At 38.1% G+C, this 17,260-nt stretch overlaps 1 protein-coding gene, 1 long non-coding RNA gene, 3 other non-coding genes and 4 pseudogenes across 16 annotated transcripts in view; all 9 read right to left on the bottom strand.

Annotated features, from left to right (window-relative positions):
* Positions 1–584: 584 nt before the first annotated feature.
* On the bottom strand, positions 585–666 carry LOC116906405 (annotated as a pseudogene).
* An 821-nt stretch (positions 667–1,487) lies between these two features.
* Positions 1,488–1,568, bottom strand: LOC116906357 (annotated as a pseudogene).
* A 1,711-nt stretch (positions 1,569–3,279) lies between these two features.
* On the bottom strand, positions 3,280–3,360 carry LOC116906363 (annotated as a pseudogene).
* Positions 3,361–4,099: 739 nt separating this feature from the next.
* Positions 4,100–4,171, bottom strand: LOC116906400. The gene has a single exon (XR_004388666.1). It is a non-coding gene; the product is annotated as a small nucleolar RNA SNORD113/SNORD114 family (small nucleolar RNA).
* Positions 4,172–4,279: 108 nt separating this feature from the next.
* LOC116905466 lies at positions 4,280–8,820 on the bottom strand. 3 transcript variants are annotated; one of them, XR_004388538.1, is made up of 4 exons: positions 8,621–8,820; positions 7,201–8,101; positions 5,252–5,340; positions 4,280–4,579 (listed from the first exon to the last, which is right to left on the bottom strand). It is a non-coding gene; the product is annotated as an uncharacterized LOC116905466 (long non-coding RNA). The 3 variants fall into 3 exon arrangements; XR_004388536.1 differs by having other exon boundaries at positions 5,252–8,101; XR_004388537.1 differs by lacking the exon at positions 4,280–4,579 and having other exon boundaries at positions 4,990–5,340.
* LOC116906391 lies at positions 4,762–4,843 on the bottom strand (annotated as a pseudogene).
* On the bottom strand, positions 7,759–7,832 carry LOC116906390. The gene has a single exon (XR_004388660.1). It is a non-coding gene; the product is annotated as a small nucleolar RNA SNORD113/SNORD114 family (small nucleolar RNA).
* An 867-nt stretch (positions 8,821–9,687) lies between the features above and the next one.
* The window catches only part of LOC116905464, a 47,609-nt gene continuing 40,036 nt past the window's right edge, over positions 9,688–17,260 (bottom strand). For 8 of the 10 annotated variants that reach the window (XR_004388530.1, XR_004388532.1, XR_004388528.1 and 5 more), the window contains 3 exons: positions 15,837–16,712; positions 13,878–13,947; positions 12,340–13,047 (listed from right to left, as the gene is read on the bottom strand). Coding sequence is in view for 1 of the 10 variants with exons in the window: in XM_032908431.1 (XP_032764322.1) it covers positions 16,708–16,712 (5 nt within the window). In the remaining 9 variants the exon portion in view is untranslated. Of the gene's footprint in view, positions 11,558–12,339; positions 13,048–13,529; positions 13,948–15,836; positions 16,713–17,260 lie in introns of those variants that run through there. The other 2 variants (XR_004388533.1, XM_032908429.1) reach the window with 2 other exon arrangements.
* Positions 10,300–10,371, bottom strand: LOC116906406. Its single transcript, XR_004388670.1, has one exon. It is a non-coding gene; the product is annotated as a small nucleolar RNA SNORD113/SNORD114 family (small nucleolar RNA).

Raw genomic sequence — 17,260 nt, 5'->3', positions numbered from 1 at the left:
TGAACCACTGTCTACAGTTGCTCTCCCAAGATAATCAACTCATACGGGAAGAGGCATTACATGCAAGAAATAAAAATCGTAGTTAAGAAAATAGGATGAACTCACACTCTGGCAATTCTGCAGACCCGAACCAGGAATCCCAAACCTCAGGACTAAGGAAGAACGTGTAAGTCACCTTGGAGGTATACATTCTGAGAGTAAAGAGCAGAAAAATTATAAAAAGCTTAATTTTCTCTTCACTCATCCGGACTTTCTAGCTGCCTCTCCCGCTCATCCTCCACCTAATCCTTCCCTGGAACCCTCCACATCCCATGCTAGGCTCTTCATGGCTTATCAAGTGGCCACAGCTCTGAGGTCAGCATAAACATTGCTAACGATTTTAGCTCAGTCATGGGGAATCCTCTGTCATCCTATCTGAGTGAAATATTATTTAGCATATATTCATAGCATTATTGCTATGGAATCACAATGTATTCGATATGCTTTCTAGATTTGTCTTTTATCTGTCATTTCTGTACGGGGAAAAGTAGACTATCCCTAACATCTGTTACCAAGATCCCCGAATGGACTACTTCTCCTATGATGTGGACCTCAGACTTGGAAAGCTGTATTCATCATCCATGCATGACTCATACAACACTCGCAGATTTAGTCATCATTGAACCCACATCATCCCTCCATTCTCTAAATTTAGTCATTGAATAACAACTCTTAACTAGTATTGTTTATAGATTATCCAAGAAAGAAAAAGGAAAAGGAATCCCTAACTACCAGATCCTTGAGTGTACCTGAAACTTTACAAAACCCTTTGCAGTCATCGCCATCTCTTTTCCTGTACACTCTCAATTTGGAATAATCTTATGGAACCTTTCTTTTCTACACATGCAGTATTAATCCTTTGCCTATAGTTACTCTTCCAAGATAAGAAATTGAGACGGCAAGAGGCATGAAACGAAAAACAGAATAAATATCCGACCCAAGAATATAGGAAAAACTCACACTGTCTCAATTCTGCAGACACAAACCAGGAATCGCAAACCTCAAGACTGAGGAACAACGTGGAAATCACCTTGGAGGTATCTCTTCTGAGAGTAAAATGCAGAAAAAAATGACAAAAAGATTAACTTTCTCTTTACTCATCCATAATTTACAGTTATATGCCTTGATCACTTCTCCTCCATCCTATCCCTTGCTTGAGCTTTCAGTCCACTTGTATTGGCTCTTCCTGACACATCAAACCACCATGACTCTGACGTCACCAGGAACATAGCCAATTAATTTGCATTGTTCATGGGGATTCCTCTGTCATCATTTCTGACTCAGATACTACCCAGACAAAATGCTTAGCACTGTTGCTATGGGAATATGTCTTATTAGAGACACAATTTCCAAATTCTTCTTTAATCTACATTTACTCTCTGTTTTCAAAGTAGACTATTCCTAACATCTCTCACCAGGATCCTAGCATGCAGTGCATAGATTATGATGTGGACCTCAGACTCACAATGTTATGGTCATCATGCATGTCTCAGAGGACTCCCAGATGTTTTTTGGTCATTAATGATCCAACATCATCCCCCCAGTCAACTGTGTTGCATTTATTGAGCAGCTGATCACTAGTAGTGCTGGTAAGATTTCCACTGAAAACCAACATTAAATACCAGATCTTTGAGTGTACTTTAAACTTTACAGCATTGTTGTCAGTGGTCTCTACCTCTGTCATTGATCACTCTTCATCTGGAATCATTTCATGGAACATATTTTTTTCATATGCATGCCTTATTGAACCATTCTCTACAGTTACTCTCCCAAAATAATCAACTCAGACGGGAAGAAGCATTTTATGCAAGAAAGAAAAATCATACTTAAGAAAATAGGATAAAGTCACAGTCTCTCAACTCTGCAGACCCAAACTGGGAATCCCAAACCTCAAGACTAAGGAAGAACGTGTAAGTCACCTTGGAGGTATACATTCTGAACGTAAGAAGCAGAAAAATTTTAAAAAGCTTAATTTTCTCTTAACTCATCCAGACTTTCTAGCTGCCTCCCCTGCTCATCCTCCACCTAATCCCTCCCTGGAACCTTCCACATCCTATGGTAGTCTCTTCGTGGCACATCAAATGTTCCCGGCTCTGAGGTCAGCAAGAACATTGCCAACAATTTTAGCTCAGTCATGGGGAATCCTCTGTCACCCTATCTGAGCGAAATACTATTTAGCATATACTCATAGCATTATTGCTATGGAATCACATCGTATTTGATATGCTTTCTAGATTCGTCTTTTATCTGTCGTTTCTCTATGGGGAAAAGTAGACTATCCCTAACATCTGTTACCAAGATCCCCGGATGGACTACATCTCATATGATGAACTCACACTCGACTCAGACTCGGAAAGTTGTACTCATCATCCATGCAAGTCTCATACAACACCCACAGATTTAGTCATCATTGAACCCACATCATCTCTCCATTCTCTAAATTTGGTCATTGATTAAAAAATTGATAATAGTACTGTCGATAGGATATCCATAAAAAAAAAAAAAAGGAAAGAAAATGAAACCCTAACTCCCAGATCCATGAGTGTACCTTAAACTTCAAAGAACCTTCTTCAGTAATCACTATATTTTTCATTTTATACTCTTAATTTGGAATAATGGTATTGATCATTTTATTTCTTCACATCCCATAATAATCCATATCCTACAGTTCCTCTGCCAAGATAAAAACTGAGACGGCAAGAGGCATTAAACACAGAATAGAAAGAAAATGCTACTGAAGAACATAGGAAAAACTCACACTGTCTCAATTCACCCAAACTAGAAATCCCAGACCTCAAGACTGAGGAAGAACGTGGAAATCACCTTGGAGGTTTCTATTGTCCGAGTAAATATTAGGAAAAAAAAAATCGCAAAAAGAATGACTATCTCTTTACTCATCTATAATTTACAGCTTCTGCCTTGCTCACTTATCCTCCATCCTATCCCTCGCTTGAGCTTTCAATCCACTTGGAGTGGCTCTTCCTGACACATCAAACCGCCATGACTCTGACGTCACTAGGAACATAGCCAATGATTTTCCATATCTTATGGCAACTCCTCTGTCATCATTTCTGACTCAGATATTACCCGGTCAAGATTATTAGCACTCTTATATGGGATTATGTCTTATTAGACATGATTTCCAAATTTGTCTTTAATCTACATTTAACCTCGTGTTCAAAGTAGACTCTTCCTAACATCTCTCACCAGGATCCCAGCATGCAGTGCATAGATTATGATGTGGATCTCAGACTGGCAATATTGTGGTCATCATGCATGTCTCAGACGACTCTTACATCTTTTATGGTCATCAATGATCCAACATCATCCCCCCAGTCTCTAAATTGTGCTGCGTTTATTGAGCAGCTGATCACTAGTACTGCTAAGAAGATTTCATTTAAAACATAAAAACCTTCCTTCGAGGTCCTTGAGTGAACTTTAAACTTCACAGAATCTTTTTTAATGATCACTATCTCTGTCATTTTACACTCTTAATTTGGAATAATTTCAGTGAACATTATATTTCAATACATGTCACAATAAACCACCGGCTACTGTTGCTCTATCAAGATTACTTCTTACTATATTGGATAAAATTTCATTGTTTCAATTCTGCAGTCCCATCGGAGTAATCCCAAACCTTAAAAATGAGGAGAAGGTGTTAATCACCTTGGAGTTATACATTGTAAGAATAAATTGCTGGAAAATTATAACATGTTTAATATTCTGCTCACCCTTTTCTATTTTATATCTACCTCTATTTCTCATCCTCCATCTTAACGTGCACTTTCACCTACCATATTTTCTTCATGACACATCAAAGGGCAGGACTTTGATGTCAGCAAGAATAATCCTATTGATTTTAGCTCACTCATGAGGAATCTTCAATCATAAGTGATTGAAATTTATTTAGTATATATGCTTAGCATTATTGATATGGAGTTATGCTTTATTATAAATGATTTCCAATCATATCTGTTATCTATTTCATCTACAAGTATAAGTAGACTACACCTAACTTCTGTAAGTAAGATTATACTATGTACTACATATATTATGTTCTGAATTCTGACTCAAAAACTCTTAGTCATAAACCATGACTCATACAACACCCGTAGTCATCATTTTTCCAGCATCACCCCTCCTCTTTTCTAAGTTTAGTTTCCTTCCTTTTGAACTGAGCAATAGTACTATTGGGATAATTTTTATTAAAAAAAACAAACCTGACTACAAGATCCTAGAGTATACTTTAAACCTCCACAGGATCTTTTGCAATGATGACTATCTCCATCTTAGCACATGGTTAATTTTTTATTATTTTATTGAACATTGTATATCATATCCATGCCATATTAAACCTTTGGCTACACCCACTGTTCCAATATAATAACATGGTATGGTAACTGTGATTAAATGCCAAATAAATCCTAAAGAAGATCATAGGTTAAACTCACACTGTCTCAATTCTGCAGACCCATACTTGGAATCCCAATCCTCAAGACTGAGGAAGAACATGTAAATCACTTTGGAGGTATCCATTCTTAGAGTAAAAAGCAGATAAATTATAAAAGGATTAACAAATGTGTTTACTTATTGATATATTATGTCTGCCTCTCTCATTGACTCTCCACCTTATTGTGATGTATATTTTATCTAGGTGTAAAATAGACTATTGCAAACATCAGTTACTAAGATCGTACTAAGCACTACATATATTATGATGTGAACCTCAGACTCGCAGACTTGTTGTCATGATCATGACTCATACATGACTCATACAGCACCCACAGTCATCATTGATCCAACATCAACCCTCTTCTTGTCTTCTAAGATAGGCAGGCTTACTGGGCAACAGATAACAAGTACCATTAGGATAATTTTGACTCATAGAGTATCTGTGGATAAGATCCTTTAGTACATTTCAGAGTTCTGTTTGTTTTTTGTTTTTTGTTTTTTCTTTTTTTCGGAGCTGGGGACTGAACCCAGGGCCTTGCTCACTAGGCAAGTGCTCTACCACTGGGCTAAGTCCCCAACCCCCTGCAGAGTTCTGCAGTTTCATTTTTTAATTATAAAGCATTTTCAATAATTTCACACATTTTTAAATATAGTATTTCAAACACATTCCACATACATCATTGGCATGTCTTCTCTTCCTAAATAGTGCCTTCATCAATACACCATGAAACAACATCAGAACATGGAGTGTACTTACACTGAGTTCATTTTAAAATCTTCAACAGCTTATTGTGATTCTCAGGATCAAAGGACAATGTAAAAGTCATCTTCATGGCAGGATGCATTCTAATAGTACAAAAGAAAAGAGATCAACAAAAGAAAATGAACATTTTTTCCTTCATTCATGCACTTGAGCACGAGCTTATCTCTTCTCAATCATCTATGTGGATCTGACACTATTAAATATTATACTAAGAATAGAAACATGACACATAGTTCGGACCATACACACAAAAAAGGTTGCTTATACTTTTACTTCACTGGGACTCCTCATTCATTCTGTCTTCATTAATAGCACATTACTCTGGAATTTGTTTTATTTTTATTTTATCTGTTTGAGTATTTTTTATCTGCATATGTGTATTTGTGACACATGTATGTGGCATTTACAAAAATCAGATGATGGTAAGAGATCCCCCTGAAGTAAAGTTCCACATAGTAGTAAGCTGCCAAATTGAGGATAAAACCCAATGCAGATCTTATGCAAGGAGAGCAACTTCCACTTTCCACTGAGGTATCCCTCTAGTCTTTGGAATTATTTTTCTAAGTGCCTTACCAATTTACTTCTGCTAATGCTTTTGCCTAAATATAAAAGTAGATTATTTCTCGAATTTGTCATTAAGATAAATCTTGTAGATAGATACTCTATGAGATTGACATTAGATATCCAGAACAGTAGTAATGATAACAACTCAAATGACACCGAAGGTAATTGCTGATCAAAGTGCAACCTACATTTACTCTATTAAATTATACAATATATATATATGAATGCATGAATTAATTACATAAAATTAATCATTATGTTCAGGACACATGGACCTTCAAACCAAAAAATAATGCAAACCACCCTTTGGAAACATCTATTTTCTAGATATATTTTTGGAATATTTGGATATATTTTGGAATGCACCTAAGATACAAGTGCTTGCCGGGATCTGGTGTGTGTTCAATGTTCTTGAGGGACTATAAAAAATAACCTAAGTAAATATGAAGAACAGGGAGGACTCCTCCGTGGTCACTGCTTCAGTTACTACCTCCGGGTTTATCCCTTCAATTCCTCCCTGACTTTATTTGATGATAGGTAGGCTGAACATTTTGAAAAATATTTGCATCTCCCAAGTTTCAGTCAAACATTATACCAATCCCATCGATAGATCCTCTACAGAAGGTATTTTGTACATATTTGTAGAATTTGTACTGTATTTCTTTTCCTGTTAACAAATAACAGCGGATGTAACCTGGGGTTATCCGTGCCATGACCCCTCAGCAGCCTTGGGAAAGAAATATAGCAATACTAATTAACACAGACATTCATGAGTAGACCTAGCAACTTTGCAAGGAACCTGAACCATGAACCACAGGCTTCAAGATGTGTACCTCCTAATGAACAGACCATTAGTCATGGTCCTTGATTCATATACCACTATGGTTATCATCTACCACAAGCCCTACAAATCTCCCATGAGAAGTGGTCAGCCACTTTAAGAATTCGACCGCCATTTTAAATTGCACACAGATCAGGTCCCCTTATTTAAAATGATCTTCCAAATTTTGATGCGTATACTGTTTGTGTACACTGAAATTATTTTCATAATTTGAGATGGCTATGTCCTGCTTTGCTATATTTTAGCCTAGATTAAAAAACAAAAAACAAAAATGAAAATTCATGAATATAAAGATCAAGATAACATATGTTCTAGTGTGGACCTGAGAATCGCAGACCTATCTTCCTGATCAAAGGATCATACATCATCAGTGGTAATCCCTCACCCAACACTGACCATCTCCTTCCTCCGTATTTGTAGTCCCTAACTATTATCTAACTATTAATACATCTGAAAGGTGGCGATGCAAGAATTTACCAAGACAGGAGTGTCTTAGCAAAGACAATCAAGCCAAGGTCAGATCTTTGGCTTTACTTACAGCACCACTGAGCTCCATCCCCATGGTGTTAGGGCAACCATCGACCTCCCAGGCAGGAAATCATTGGTCAGTCAGCACCCATCCAGGGAGTACAAAAGAGCAAAGATAATAAAGAGATTGATTATTTTGTCCATTTATTCTTACATTTCTCCTTCCACTGTTTCAGAGTCAAAATTGTTCTGATAGTTTTCTTAAGAAATCAAGTAAAAAAAAAAGAATAATTTTGATAATTTTTAAGAATTGAAAATTAAGGCATTGACCATCACAAAGAATTAAGTCATAAATTGTACCATATAAATAACCTTCAATAAAGGTTTATATAAGCTTATACACAAGTCATTCTAAGTGGATTTTCTGTGTGTATCAGTATCATGGAAGGCCAAATATTTATGATCAGGATTGATCAATACCTTAAATAACTTATCAGTATATAGATTTCTGTCCTGATTAAATGATGCACTATGAGATGATGAGAGTGCATGGATAATGTCTAATATATGTTGCACATGCCTGACTTGAAACCCCTGCATGAGAGGGTAATATGAGGCATCTTATGCTGTGGACCTCAGACTGCTAGAGATGTAGTCATCGTCTGTGACTAATAACACCAAAACCTTGTCATCATTGGCCCGTATTATACCTCTTCTTATCCAATGATACATGCATGTTTGATGATGAACACATCCGTTCGTGAACAATTTAACATGACAAAGAATGGTTGCGCTTCGTTCAACAGGATGACATCCTTGTCTCAATATATTGTATACTCTATAAAAGTATAGAACATACCGTTGAGCAAAACAAGACAGAAAAATCTGGAATATTACTCACACAGCACAAAGGGAAGATACTGAGTGTGTGAGCACGGGCCCATGTTTAAAGCTGGCGGGAGCCATTGGTCCTGTGGGATGATACAGAGGATAACTGCCACAGGACCTCACAGGATTAAGCTTAGCATACGTTTTTCTGTAGAGGCATATGAATGTGTTGTCATAGCTAATCATGTCTATGTGTTTTCCTTTATCAAAATTAAGTCTTTGGATCTAGCTCTTTTTAGTGCATGGTGCTCGTTTCCCCAATTTTATAATAAAGCTTCAAAAATTCACAATGGGAATACTGAACTACCCCTAATCAATATTGATCATTGCTTGCATTTCCAATATCTAATGACCTATTTAATGAGCACAGAGGAAGAGGTAAAAAACTCTCAAACCATATGGTGTTTAAGAACTAAAAGTATAAGTTATGTAAGCATTCACAGTCCCTTGCTATACTATATACATTCAGAGTTGGCCGTTTTTCATTTATTTATATATTTACTCACTGACTAATTGATCAACACATCAAATCAAATTTATTTACTCAAAATCAAGTCACAAACATCTTATTTTTACTAATAAGGTTTTAAAAATCCACGAACCTCGGTCTAGGTGTCCTGTGTTCCCAATAGAAAATCTTAGAACCTGTACCATTGGATATTGATTACAAAAGCCATTGTGAGTCCATTCTGGAGGGGAAAAAAACACAGGTTATGAGAAGAAAAGCACTTTCTATAGACACTGTAATCTTACTATGTTCACTGACACATTTTGATGAGCTTGTATATGGGATAGAACTCTAATGTCTAAATAAATCATCTGTCACTTAAAAATAATTACATCATTAATGTTGCATTACTTCACAATAAAATCTTTGCAAATTCTAAGTGTGTGTGTGTATCTTTATGTGTCTGTGTGTGTTTGTCTGTGTGTGAGTGTGTCTGTGTCTGTGTGTGTGTATAGGTGTTTGTGTGTGCATGTGTGTGTCTGTGTGTGTCTGCGTGTGTGTGTCTGAGTGTATATTCAAGTTCATGTGCATATGTACGCATGTGGAGGTCCCATGTGAACATCATGTTCCTCAGGAGCCATCAACCGTGTGTTATTGAAATGGGGTCTTTCAATGGCCTGCAGCTTGTTACTTAAGCTCAGCTCAGCTGACTGACCTCCAATTCCCAAGGACACACATGTTTCTTCTTTGCCAGGAATGAGTGCAGCTTACTTAGATCTCAGCAGGTACCTGGGAAAACGAAAATAGATATGGAGCTTTCTCCTTCCATATGGGATTCTCTGTCCCTGCAACTTGAAGGAAATAGCACAATGACATTATAATATCATAGTATGTCTAAATAAATGAATACAGTCACCATTGCAAAAACATGAGGGGCTCAGTTTACAGAGTCATGCTGTATTAACCATTCACAAAAAATATCCTCAATGAACTGCACTCTGGCTTCATTAACTGAAATGATCATGTGCTCTTTCTATATTTATGATAGTGCCATTACTGCTGTCAATTCACAGATAGTGTACAATATTAATAAAATATGTACATATAAAAGCTAACAGACTATATTACTAAGTATGTTTTAGAGCTGTTGAAGGGAACATTGGTGGTTCAGTGTGTCATCAGATTTATTTTAATCTTAAAGATATTAATGAAGCATGTCCAGGAAATGCTGTATCTGTCATTAATTGTGGGTATAATGCTTGAGTAATTCATAATTCAAGCAGAAGCTATAAGAACACAAGAACATGAACTACACTTACATGGCCTACTCTGCTCCCAAGACCCTAGGCTAGCCATGGACCTTGTGATCCAGACAGATGGGGAAGTTGACTTGGGAATACATGCACAGATGAAAAGAACAGGTTATAAACATAATTAGGTTCTATGCAAAGACCCTTGTATTATTCCTTTTTTATTTTACCAATCTAGTTATATGAATCTTTGATACATTCTTCTCGAGACAATAAACAGGAGACCTGGGTTCTTAGCCTAGCAAGAACTTTGGTCACCATTTTAAACAGCACACAGAACCCTTACCTAAGGGATTATACCTCTGGTCATTTGTTACTAGTGGATTTCTGAACCTTGATATTTGTACAGCTAGTATTACTGCTTCGTATTATTTTCATAATTGGAAAATGTTTCACCCTCTTTCCTTCAGTATAATCTAAGTATAAGTAGACTAAAAACATGTGAACCTAAGAATTGTAACACACTATGCTACAGCCAATATTGATACCACAATTCCACACGTGATACCATGTGCTTTCGGGTGTAGGCCGCAGACTCCTACACCTGTACTCATGATCCCTGGATCATATATCATCAATGCTCATCACTGATCCAACACTGTCCTTTTCTTTCTCTCGCATTTCCTACTTTTATTACCTAACTATATGAGTCACTTAGAATTTTTACGTAACTCTTCATCACAAAATCCTAGCACAAGATCCCGGTGTACTGAAGTTACCCAACAGACTTTGTGTTAGCCTGTCTCTCTGTGTTCTCTCTTAATTGTGGAAATCCTCAACCTGGTATTCATGAGCACGTTGAGTTCAACATAGATCGTCTTGAGTTGACCTGACTAGAGCCTATTCCTGCTGTTGTCAAGACAGGAGCGTCTTATGAAGGCCACCCAAACCAAGACAAGAGCTGTTGGCTCCTGTTATATCAGTTTCCATGTTTGTTAAACATGAGGATAAGGTAGCATGGACCCCCCAGTCAAGAAACAATGTGTCAGGCAGCAGCCATGCAGGGAGTACAAAACAGCAATGATAATAAAAAGACTGATATTTTTCCAGTTACTTCTACATGTCTCCTTTCATTATTTGTTTTTTAAGATTCATATCGTTATGAAAGGTTAGAGAGTTTAAGTCGTTAATTATACTCAATATGTCGACTTGGATAAAGATTATATACCTCTTTATGACAATAATTTCTTAATATGTTTTCAGATTTTCTGCATGTATTAGTAGCATTTGCGGTCAAATATTTATTTTCATAATTAGTATATGCCTCTAATAATTTATCTGCGGTTGCATTGTGTTTATGTTTAGACCATGAGTCATTGATTACAATATAAGAAAATATGTGTGCGTGGCTGACTCTAGTGCACAGTATCTGCTACACATGTCTACCTTTTATCCCCTTTCCAAGAGGGGCACTTGAAACATCTTCTGGTATGACTACCTCAGAGTCCAGCATGTTGTCATTGTTGATGACTTACAATATAGTAATAGTCATTGGTAAATATTTGCCTTTTCTTCTCTATTAATAGATGCACATGTTTATCGATGAACACAGTGGTTCATTACTAATAAAAACCTCCATGAATAGGAACAGCCTAAGAACAATTTTATTTTTTTCTTCGGAATAATTCGATCCCTTTCTGGGATGTGCTCAATCAGCAAATGATCAGAATAATTCTGAATATTACTCACATGTCTTGGGACGTCCTGTAAATACCAAGCACAAGTGTAGAGCTGGCAAGCAAGTCCCGATGTTTGAAGAAAACTGGAACCACTCACTGGTTCTGAGGGATGAGCGCATGAAATGAAAATTCGATGACTTAACTTGTGTGAGCTTTGTTAAACTTTTTGTGAAGATGTTTGTAAATCTGTGTTAATAGCTATCGATGTATTGTCTTTGGTTCTCGTTTATTTGAGCATGTGAGGATGTCTTGCAACATTTTTCTAATAAAATTTAAGGAATTCAAAATGTCTTCTTTTTTCCCTTCTGAGATGAGAACAGAGACACACAGGGAACTGGGAGGGCAGCAGTTATGAGCACAGATGCTCACATCGAGGATTCAGCACAATACATTCATTCCTTTGTTACCCGAGAACAGTGGGTGCTTATGTACGACGCAGCACAAAAATGAAAATTAATATTTCATTGTACAGACGGATAGTTAGGAGGCTCCTCAGTCTAAACCAAAACCTTAGATTATCGCTCGACACAAATTGACAGTACTACGAACTAAGCTCACTGGCAAAGCCACTGACTCACTAACAATGACTTGCCTACAACTGCAGACCAGACCGAAGAATGAACATCAAGACTAGTCCATGAGTCTGTCTAGCTACAAATCCCCTGCTTGCTAGAGAAGAGAGAAACATTGTGACTGAACCTATGCAGAAGGAAGCAGATCCTATGCAACGCTCTACAGTTGCCTATGCAATAGAAATGCAGCTGTCTGGATGCCTATGGGATTCTTTGACCCTGCAACTTCAAGGAAACAAAACAAAAACTTTATAATACTATGGTGTGTCAAAAAGAATAAATAAATAATAAATAAATAAATAAATAAATAAATAATAAATAATAAATAAATATCGTCACCATTGGAAAATGTGAGAGGCTCAGTTTATTGCCTTTCTCTAGTTTAGAGGGTACTGTCATGACCCACTTGTCTCATAATAAAGGGTGAGGTAGGATGGCAGCATTAATAGAGATAGCAATGTCATTTTTCTATATATGACAATGCCATTACAGCTGAGATTCCAGATATAGGACAATATATTAATGCCCAATTATCTTACATATTTAGCAATGGAAAGACTAACACATGTTCTTGATTATTGAAATTAAAGCGAGGGTAAGAACTGAAGTACAATGGAAAACTGAAGAGAAATCACAGTTGTTCGTACTGTCAGCCTAAATTCACGGGTAAGCTTTCTTCTATTTGGGTTTCATTTAGTTAATAGTCATCTTAAATAAATATTTCGTCCTTTCCTAAAAAGAAAAAAAGGAACCCAAATGGATGTCAAAACAACAAACATTTATCAAAATGCTCTTGCCCCACAGCATCGGCCTTGATCGATACATGGCGAGAATGTCAAGTTCCATAAATACATTAGTAGTGATTCTTATTGCATTAAATACTCACGTATTTGAGAGAGAAATACGCCATTTTGCTTGTGTTCACTTACAGGCTTCTTGGTTGATACATACACTTCTGTATTGCATGGAGGCCCAAGAATACAGCCCGTGTTACGTTTGATTGCCAGATTAAGCTCATATCTTAAAGAGATAATAAATGAGATTTTTCTGCAATGGACCTCAATGTGACAGGGCTTAGCCAAAGCCCTCCCTTCACATACCTCAGATCCACATAGGCAGCCTTTGACCCCTCCCTTTTTTTTTCCTCTCAGAGACAATTTTGTTTATTGACCCATTCACAGCCTCACTGGGGGCAATAAAATAAATATTCATGAATTGAAAAGAACTAGCCAAGAACAATCCTTGTGTTTGGAGCTACGGTCTCCTTGGACGTTCTTTCTTTTCTCATTGCTTAGCTCTCTCCTGGCCTCTTTTTCTAGGGGCCTTTAGTGAACCATGGATGGATCAATTCGCATGCCTGCCTCACAGCCATCACATCTGTCTCCCTGTCTTCTTCCTGTGTGCAGCCTTCTCTGTGAAGAGCTGTCCAGTAGCTCTTTGCAAAATGATGCAAACCTAATACTAACGTCACCTCCAAAACAAGTCCCCAAAGGCTCAGGTCAGGTAGTACCTGACACCTGCAGTGTGGACTCTGCCACAGAGAAACTGAAGTTTACATTTCACTTCACTGTAATTACTTTGTGAATGAGCAGCCATATGAGAAAGGTGGCAGCCATATTGGACATGCACCCTCAGATTACTGAGTAGGTAACCTTTAAGTAAACTGCAGCACACAAATAAAACAGTCGGGCAGTAAAATATGCCAATTAGATTCATAGCAATTGTTTTATATGACATTAGTATCATGGGTCTGTAGATGAGTAGACTTAAATAATTTGATGAACACTACAAAGAAATCGGCCCTCACTGACAGGATTCTTTGATTATTATAGGGTCATAAAGCCTCTTACCCACAATGGCTATAGCAAACACCTCATCTCCTCATCTCAGAGAGTACTGCAGTCTGCTCTGGTCTTCATTCTGCGGTGTCAAATACCAAGCTTGAAAACAATAAGCCATTGAGATTTGGATCACTTTAAATGACATTAGTTTGATTCTAAAATATTCATGAAGTCAATTCCCATTTTTCTCATTGACCCAAGAATACACCACCTTTTTATCTGTCTAACAATTCATTTGAAACAATAATATGAACCAAGTTCAATCCATCACTTAGAAACAAGAATGATCAGGATTGTGAATACCTGTCTATGGGTCTCACCACAGAGGCAGAAGGATCCCTCTTCTAATTGACTAGATTTGAAGAAAATGAATGAATGAATTTACACTATACTCCTCTAGAATGTATAATTAGCAAGCTTATCAAAAGATAAATAAATCGTAAAGATAGAGAATAAAATGAAACATGAATTTAAAGACAAAATATTATGGATGTTTTGTTTTTAGTGAGAGGAGAGCCAGAGAATGTGTGTCCCTTTGTAGCCCAGGTTGGCCCTGAAATTATGATGCTACTGCTAAAATCCTCATTGGGATTCAATGCGTTAAGAATTGACAATGGCGGTCTATGCCACGCTTCATGATGGCCTACACCCAGCTCTTTCCATATTAACCCAATTATGTATCTCATACCTTAACAATTTAGCATTTTAAAAAAATCAGTCTACATGCACGAATTGTGAGCATCCCTGATCCAAATGCCCAAGCTCTAGGCCCATGTCTTTGTTGGACAAAGAGGGCCACTTGCAAACAAAGGCTAGGGTTCCATAGGCTTCGGCCAAAGTATCTTTGACACAGACACCAGCTGATCCCACCATGTGGGCATGCCATGTATGGCTGAGAAACTTAACTTCTTTTTGTTAAACTAATTAGAACTAAACTGTTTCCCATAAGATGCCTCTGACCTGGATGGCCTTGTCAGGCATCAGTGGGAAGAGAGGCCCTTGGTCCTGTGAAGGCTCAATGCCACAGTGCAGGGAAATGTCAGGACATGGAGGCAGTAGGGTGTGGGTGGGGATGCACCCTTATGGAGGCTGCGGGTAGTGGGATGGGATAAGGAATTTCCAGAGGGGAAACTGGGAAACTGGGGATGTTATTTGAAATGTAGATAAAGAAAATATCCAATTAAAAAGAATGGGGGAAAAAAAAAGATACCTCTGAACTGTTAGGTCTGTGTAACTTTTCAAGAAAAACAAAGTTCTCCATCTTTGTTTCAGTGCAATGAATGGGGAGGATTGATTGACTGAGAATAGATTATGTGTTGCTTTATGAATTAAAAAAAATTAGCTCTGATGTTTTGTTATATAAGAAAGGCTAGCCTGGAACTCATAGAAATCCTCCTGCCTCAGACTCCTAAGTATTGTGATTCCAAACACCCACCATCACTCTAAGCCCATGTGGTGGATTCAGACATGAAGCTATTCTCTTAGTCACTTATAATAATAGCCACAGCCATAGGAACCCTCGGAATCATGGGAATTAAGTTGTGTTTGTGTTTGTTCATTCATTCATGATGAAGTGAGCTGCAAATTATAGTTTTTCAAAAAAAAAAATACACTTAGGTTCCTCAGCCATACGACCGGGCTGCATTTTTAAGAGTGAGCATAACTCTGTGAGGGGCACTCATCTCAGGGTTCAGGCTTGGATGGCGACCATGGTCCAAGGGCTAGGCATTGGTCTTTGAGGCTTTGATAACTGTGCTGTTCATCAAAATACTTTTATATTAGTGTGTTTAGCAAAATGTCTCGTATAGTTATTAATGAATGTTCCTATTTCTATTAGCTTTGCTGGTTTGATATTGGACAGAAGACATAACTTTGTTTCCTAAGTTTAAAGGAAAAGCCAGGGTATGACTGACTCAGCACAAAATCCAAAGAGCAGCGCAGAGCGCTTAGCTAAGGCTTCGTACTCACCTCGTCCTTAGCCTCTTTCCTGGCTCAAAACAGAAGGAGGCAGAGCCTTTTTGCCTTTTACTTCTGCACACATCGGAACACTGGAAAAGCCAAAGGCACAGTTCCATTAGACACAGCAGAGCTCACAAGCACAGCCCAGCTTTACTCAGGACACTGAATTCAGACACCCCATGCACACGTGTCGTCCATTCAGACCTGGCATTCTGAGCTTTCAGTCAGTCATACCGGTCTTGACTTATTCATTGCTTCACTAATAATATAATCGATATCCATAAACTGAGGGAAGGCCGATGCTTGGAAATACAAATACATCTTGGCAGTGCACACCCCACAGAGCTAACGCTGCCCTTTCTGCTGTGAGCCTCGACACGGGAGATCTGAATGAGTGCAGTTCTCTGCCTCCTCTCGATTGCTGTCACTCACACAGCTTCTCTCACTTAATATCTATATAAAGATGTCATGACGAACTACCATCTGATGAGAAGATTCATTGCCTCATTACAGTCTCCTCTCAGTGAGGGGTAATAAGACGAGAAGACTGGAGAAGAACGAGGGTCCATTATGACCCAAATCACGTTGAAACATTCTAGAAAGGGTTGAAAGGCACTCATCTTTTTTGTCCTGAGGAGTTTGGTGGGGCTGAAGTGGATCCATCCTGATGACTGACTCACAAAACATTCTCATCACTGGTCAGCTCATGGCCACTTTTAAACCTGTTCCTCAGGAACCATTCTGTGGGCCCGACTGCGCCCCTCTCCCAGCAATGACACGAAGTTTGACTCCCACTTACATCAGCGTCTTCCCTCCTCCTCTAGCATTATACAGGCAAGGTCTTCCCCAGAATTTAATCATGAAACATTGCCAGCTGCGCTCATTCTGGGGAGTAAAAGGCAAACATTCAAATGAATTGGTGTCATTTAGGTTTTTTTTGGGGGGGGGATATCTGCAGTTGGGGGTGATCAATTAGCCATAAGGTTTGGTTTGCGTTCCGGTCGGAACACTTGAGACAGCAGGAACTCTGGTATATTTATTAGCTTATGGGATTTAGGCAAGAATAACACTTTATATTTATGAACCTGTATACCTTTTTTATTTTAAATAATGTAATGAATACCACTGAACCCAGCCGTGAGAAGAAGAAAAATAACTCTAATTATTAGGAACATCTGGTGTGTTTGTTACCAGCAAACCTAAGAGCAAGGTTGTCTTTTAAGTGGGACTTTGTGCAAAATCGGAGGTGAGAGATTTACCATCTGGTATAGCCTTGGTTATGGCCCATGTGTAACTCTCCAGGTTAAGTGTGTGTTCCTGTGTGCAGATGCATACACATGTGGGTTTGCGTGTTCACATGTGAGCATGTGAGGTCAGAGGAGAATCTTGGGTGCCACTCCTCAGAAGCTATTCATCGTTTGGTGAGGTTAAGT

This window comes from Rattus rattus, chromosome 7, assembly GCF_011064425.1.
Source record: "Rattus rattus isolate New Zealand chromosome 7, Rrattus_CSIRO_v1, whole genome shotgun sequence".
In the NCBI taxonomy this organism is placed as follows: domain Eukaryota; kingdom Metazoa; phylum Chordata; class Mammalia; order Rodentia; family Muridae; genus Rattus; species Rattus rattus.
This window is presented reverse-complemented; position numbering and strand designations above follow the sequence as displayed.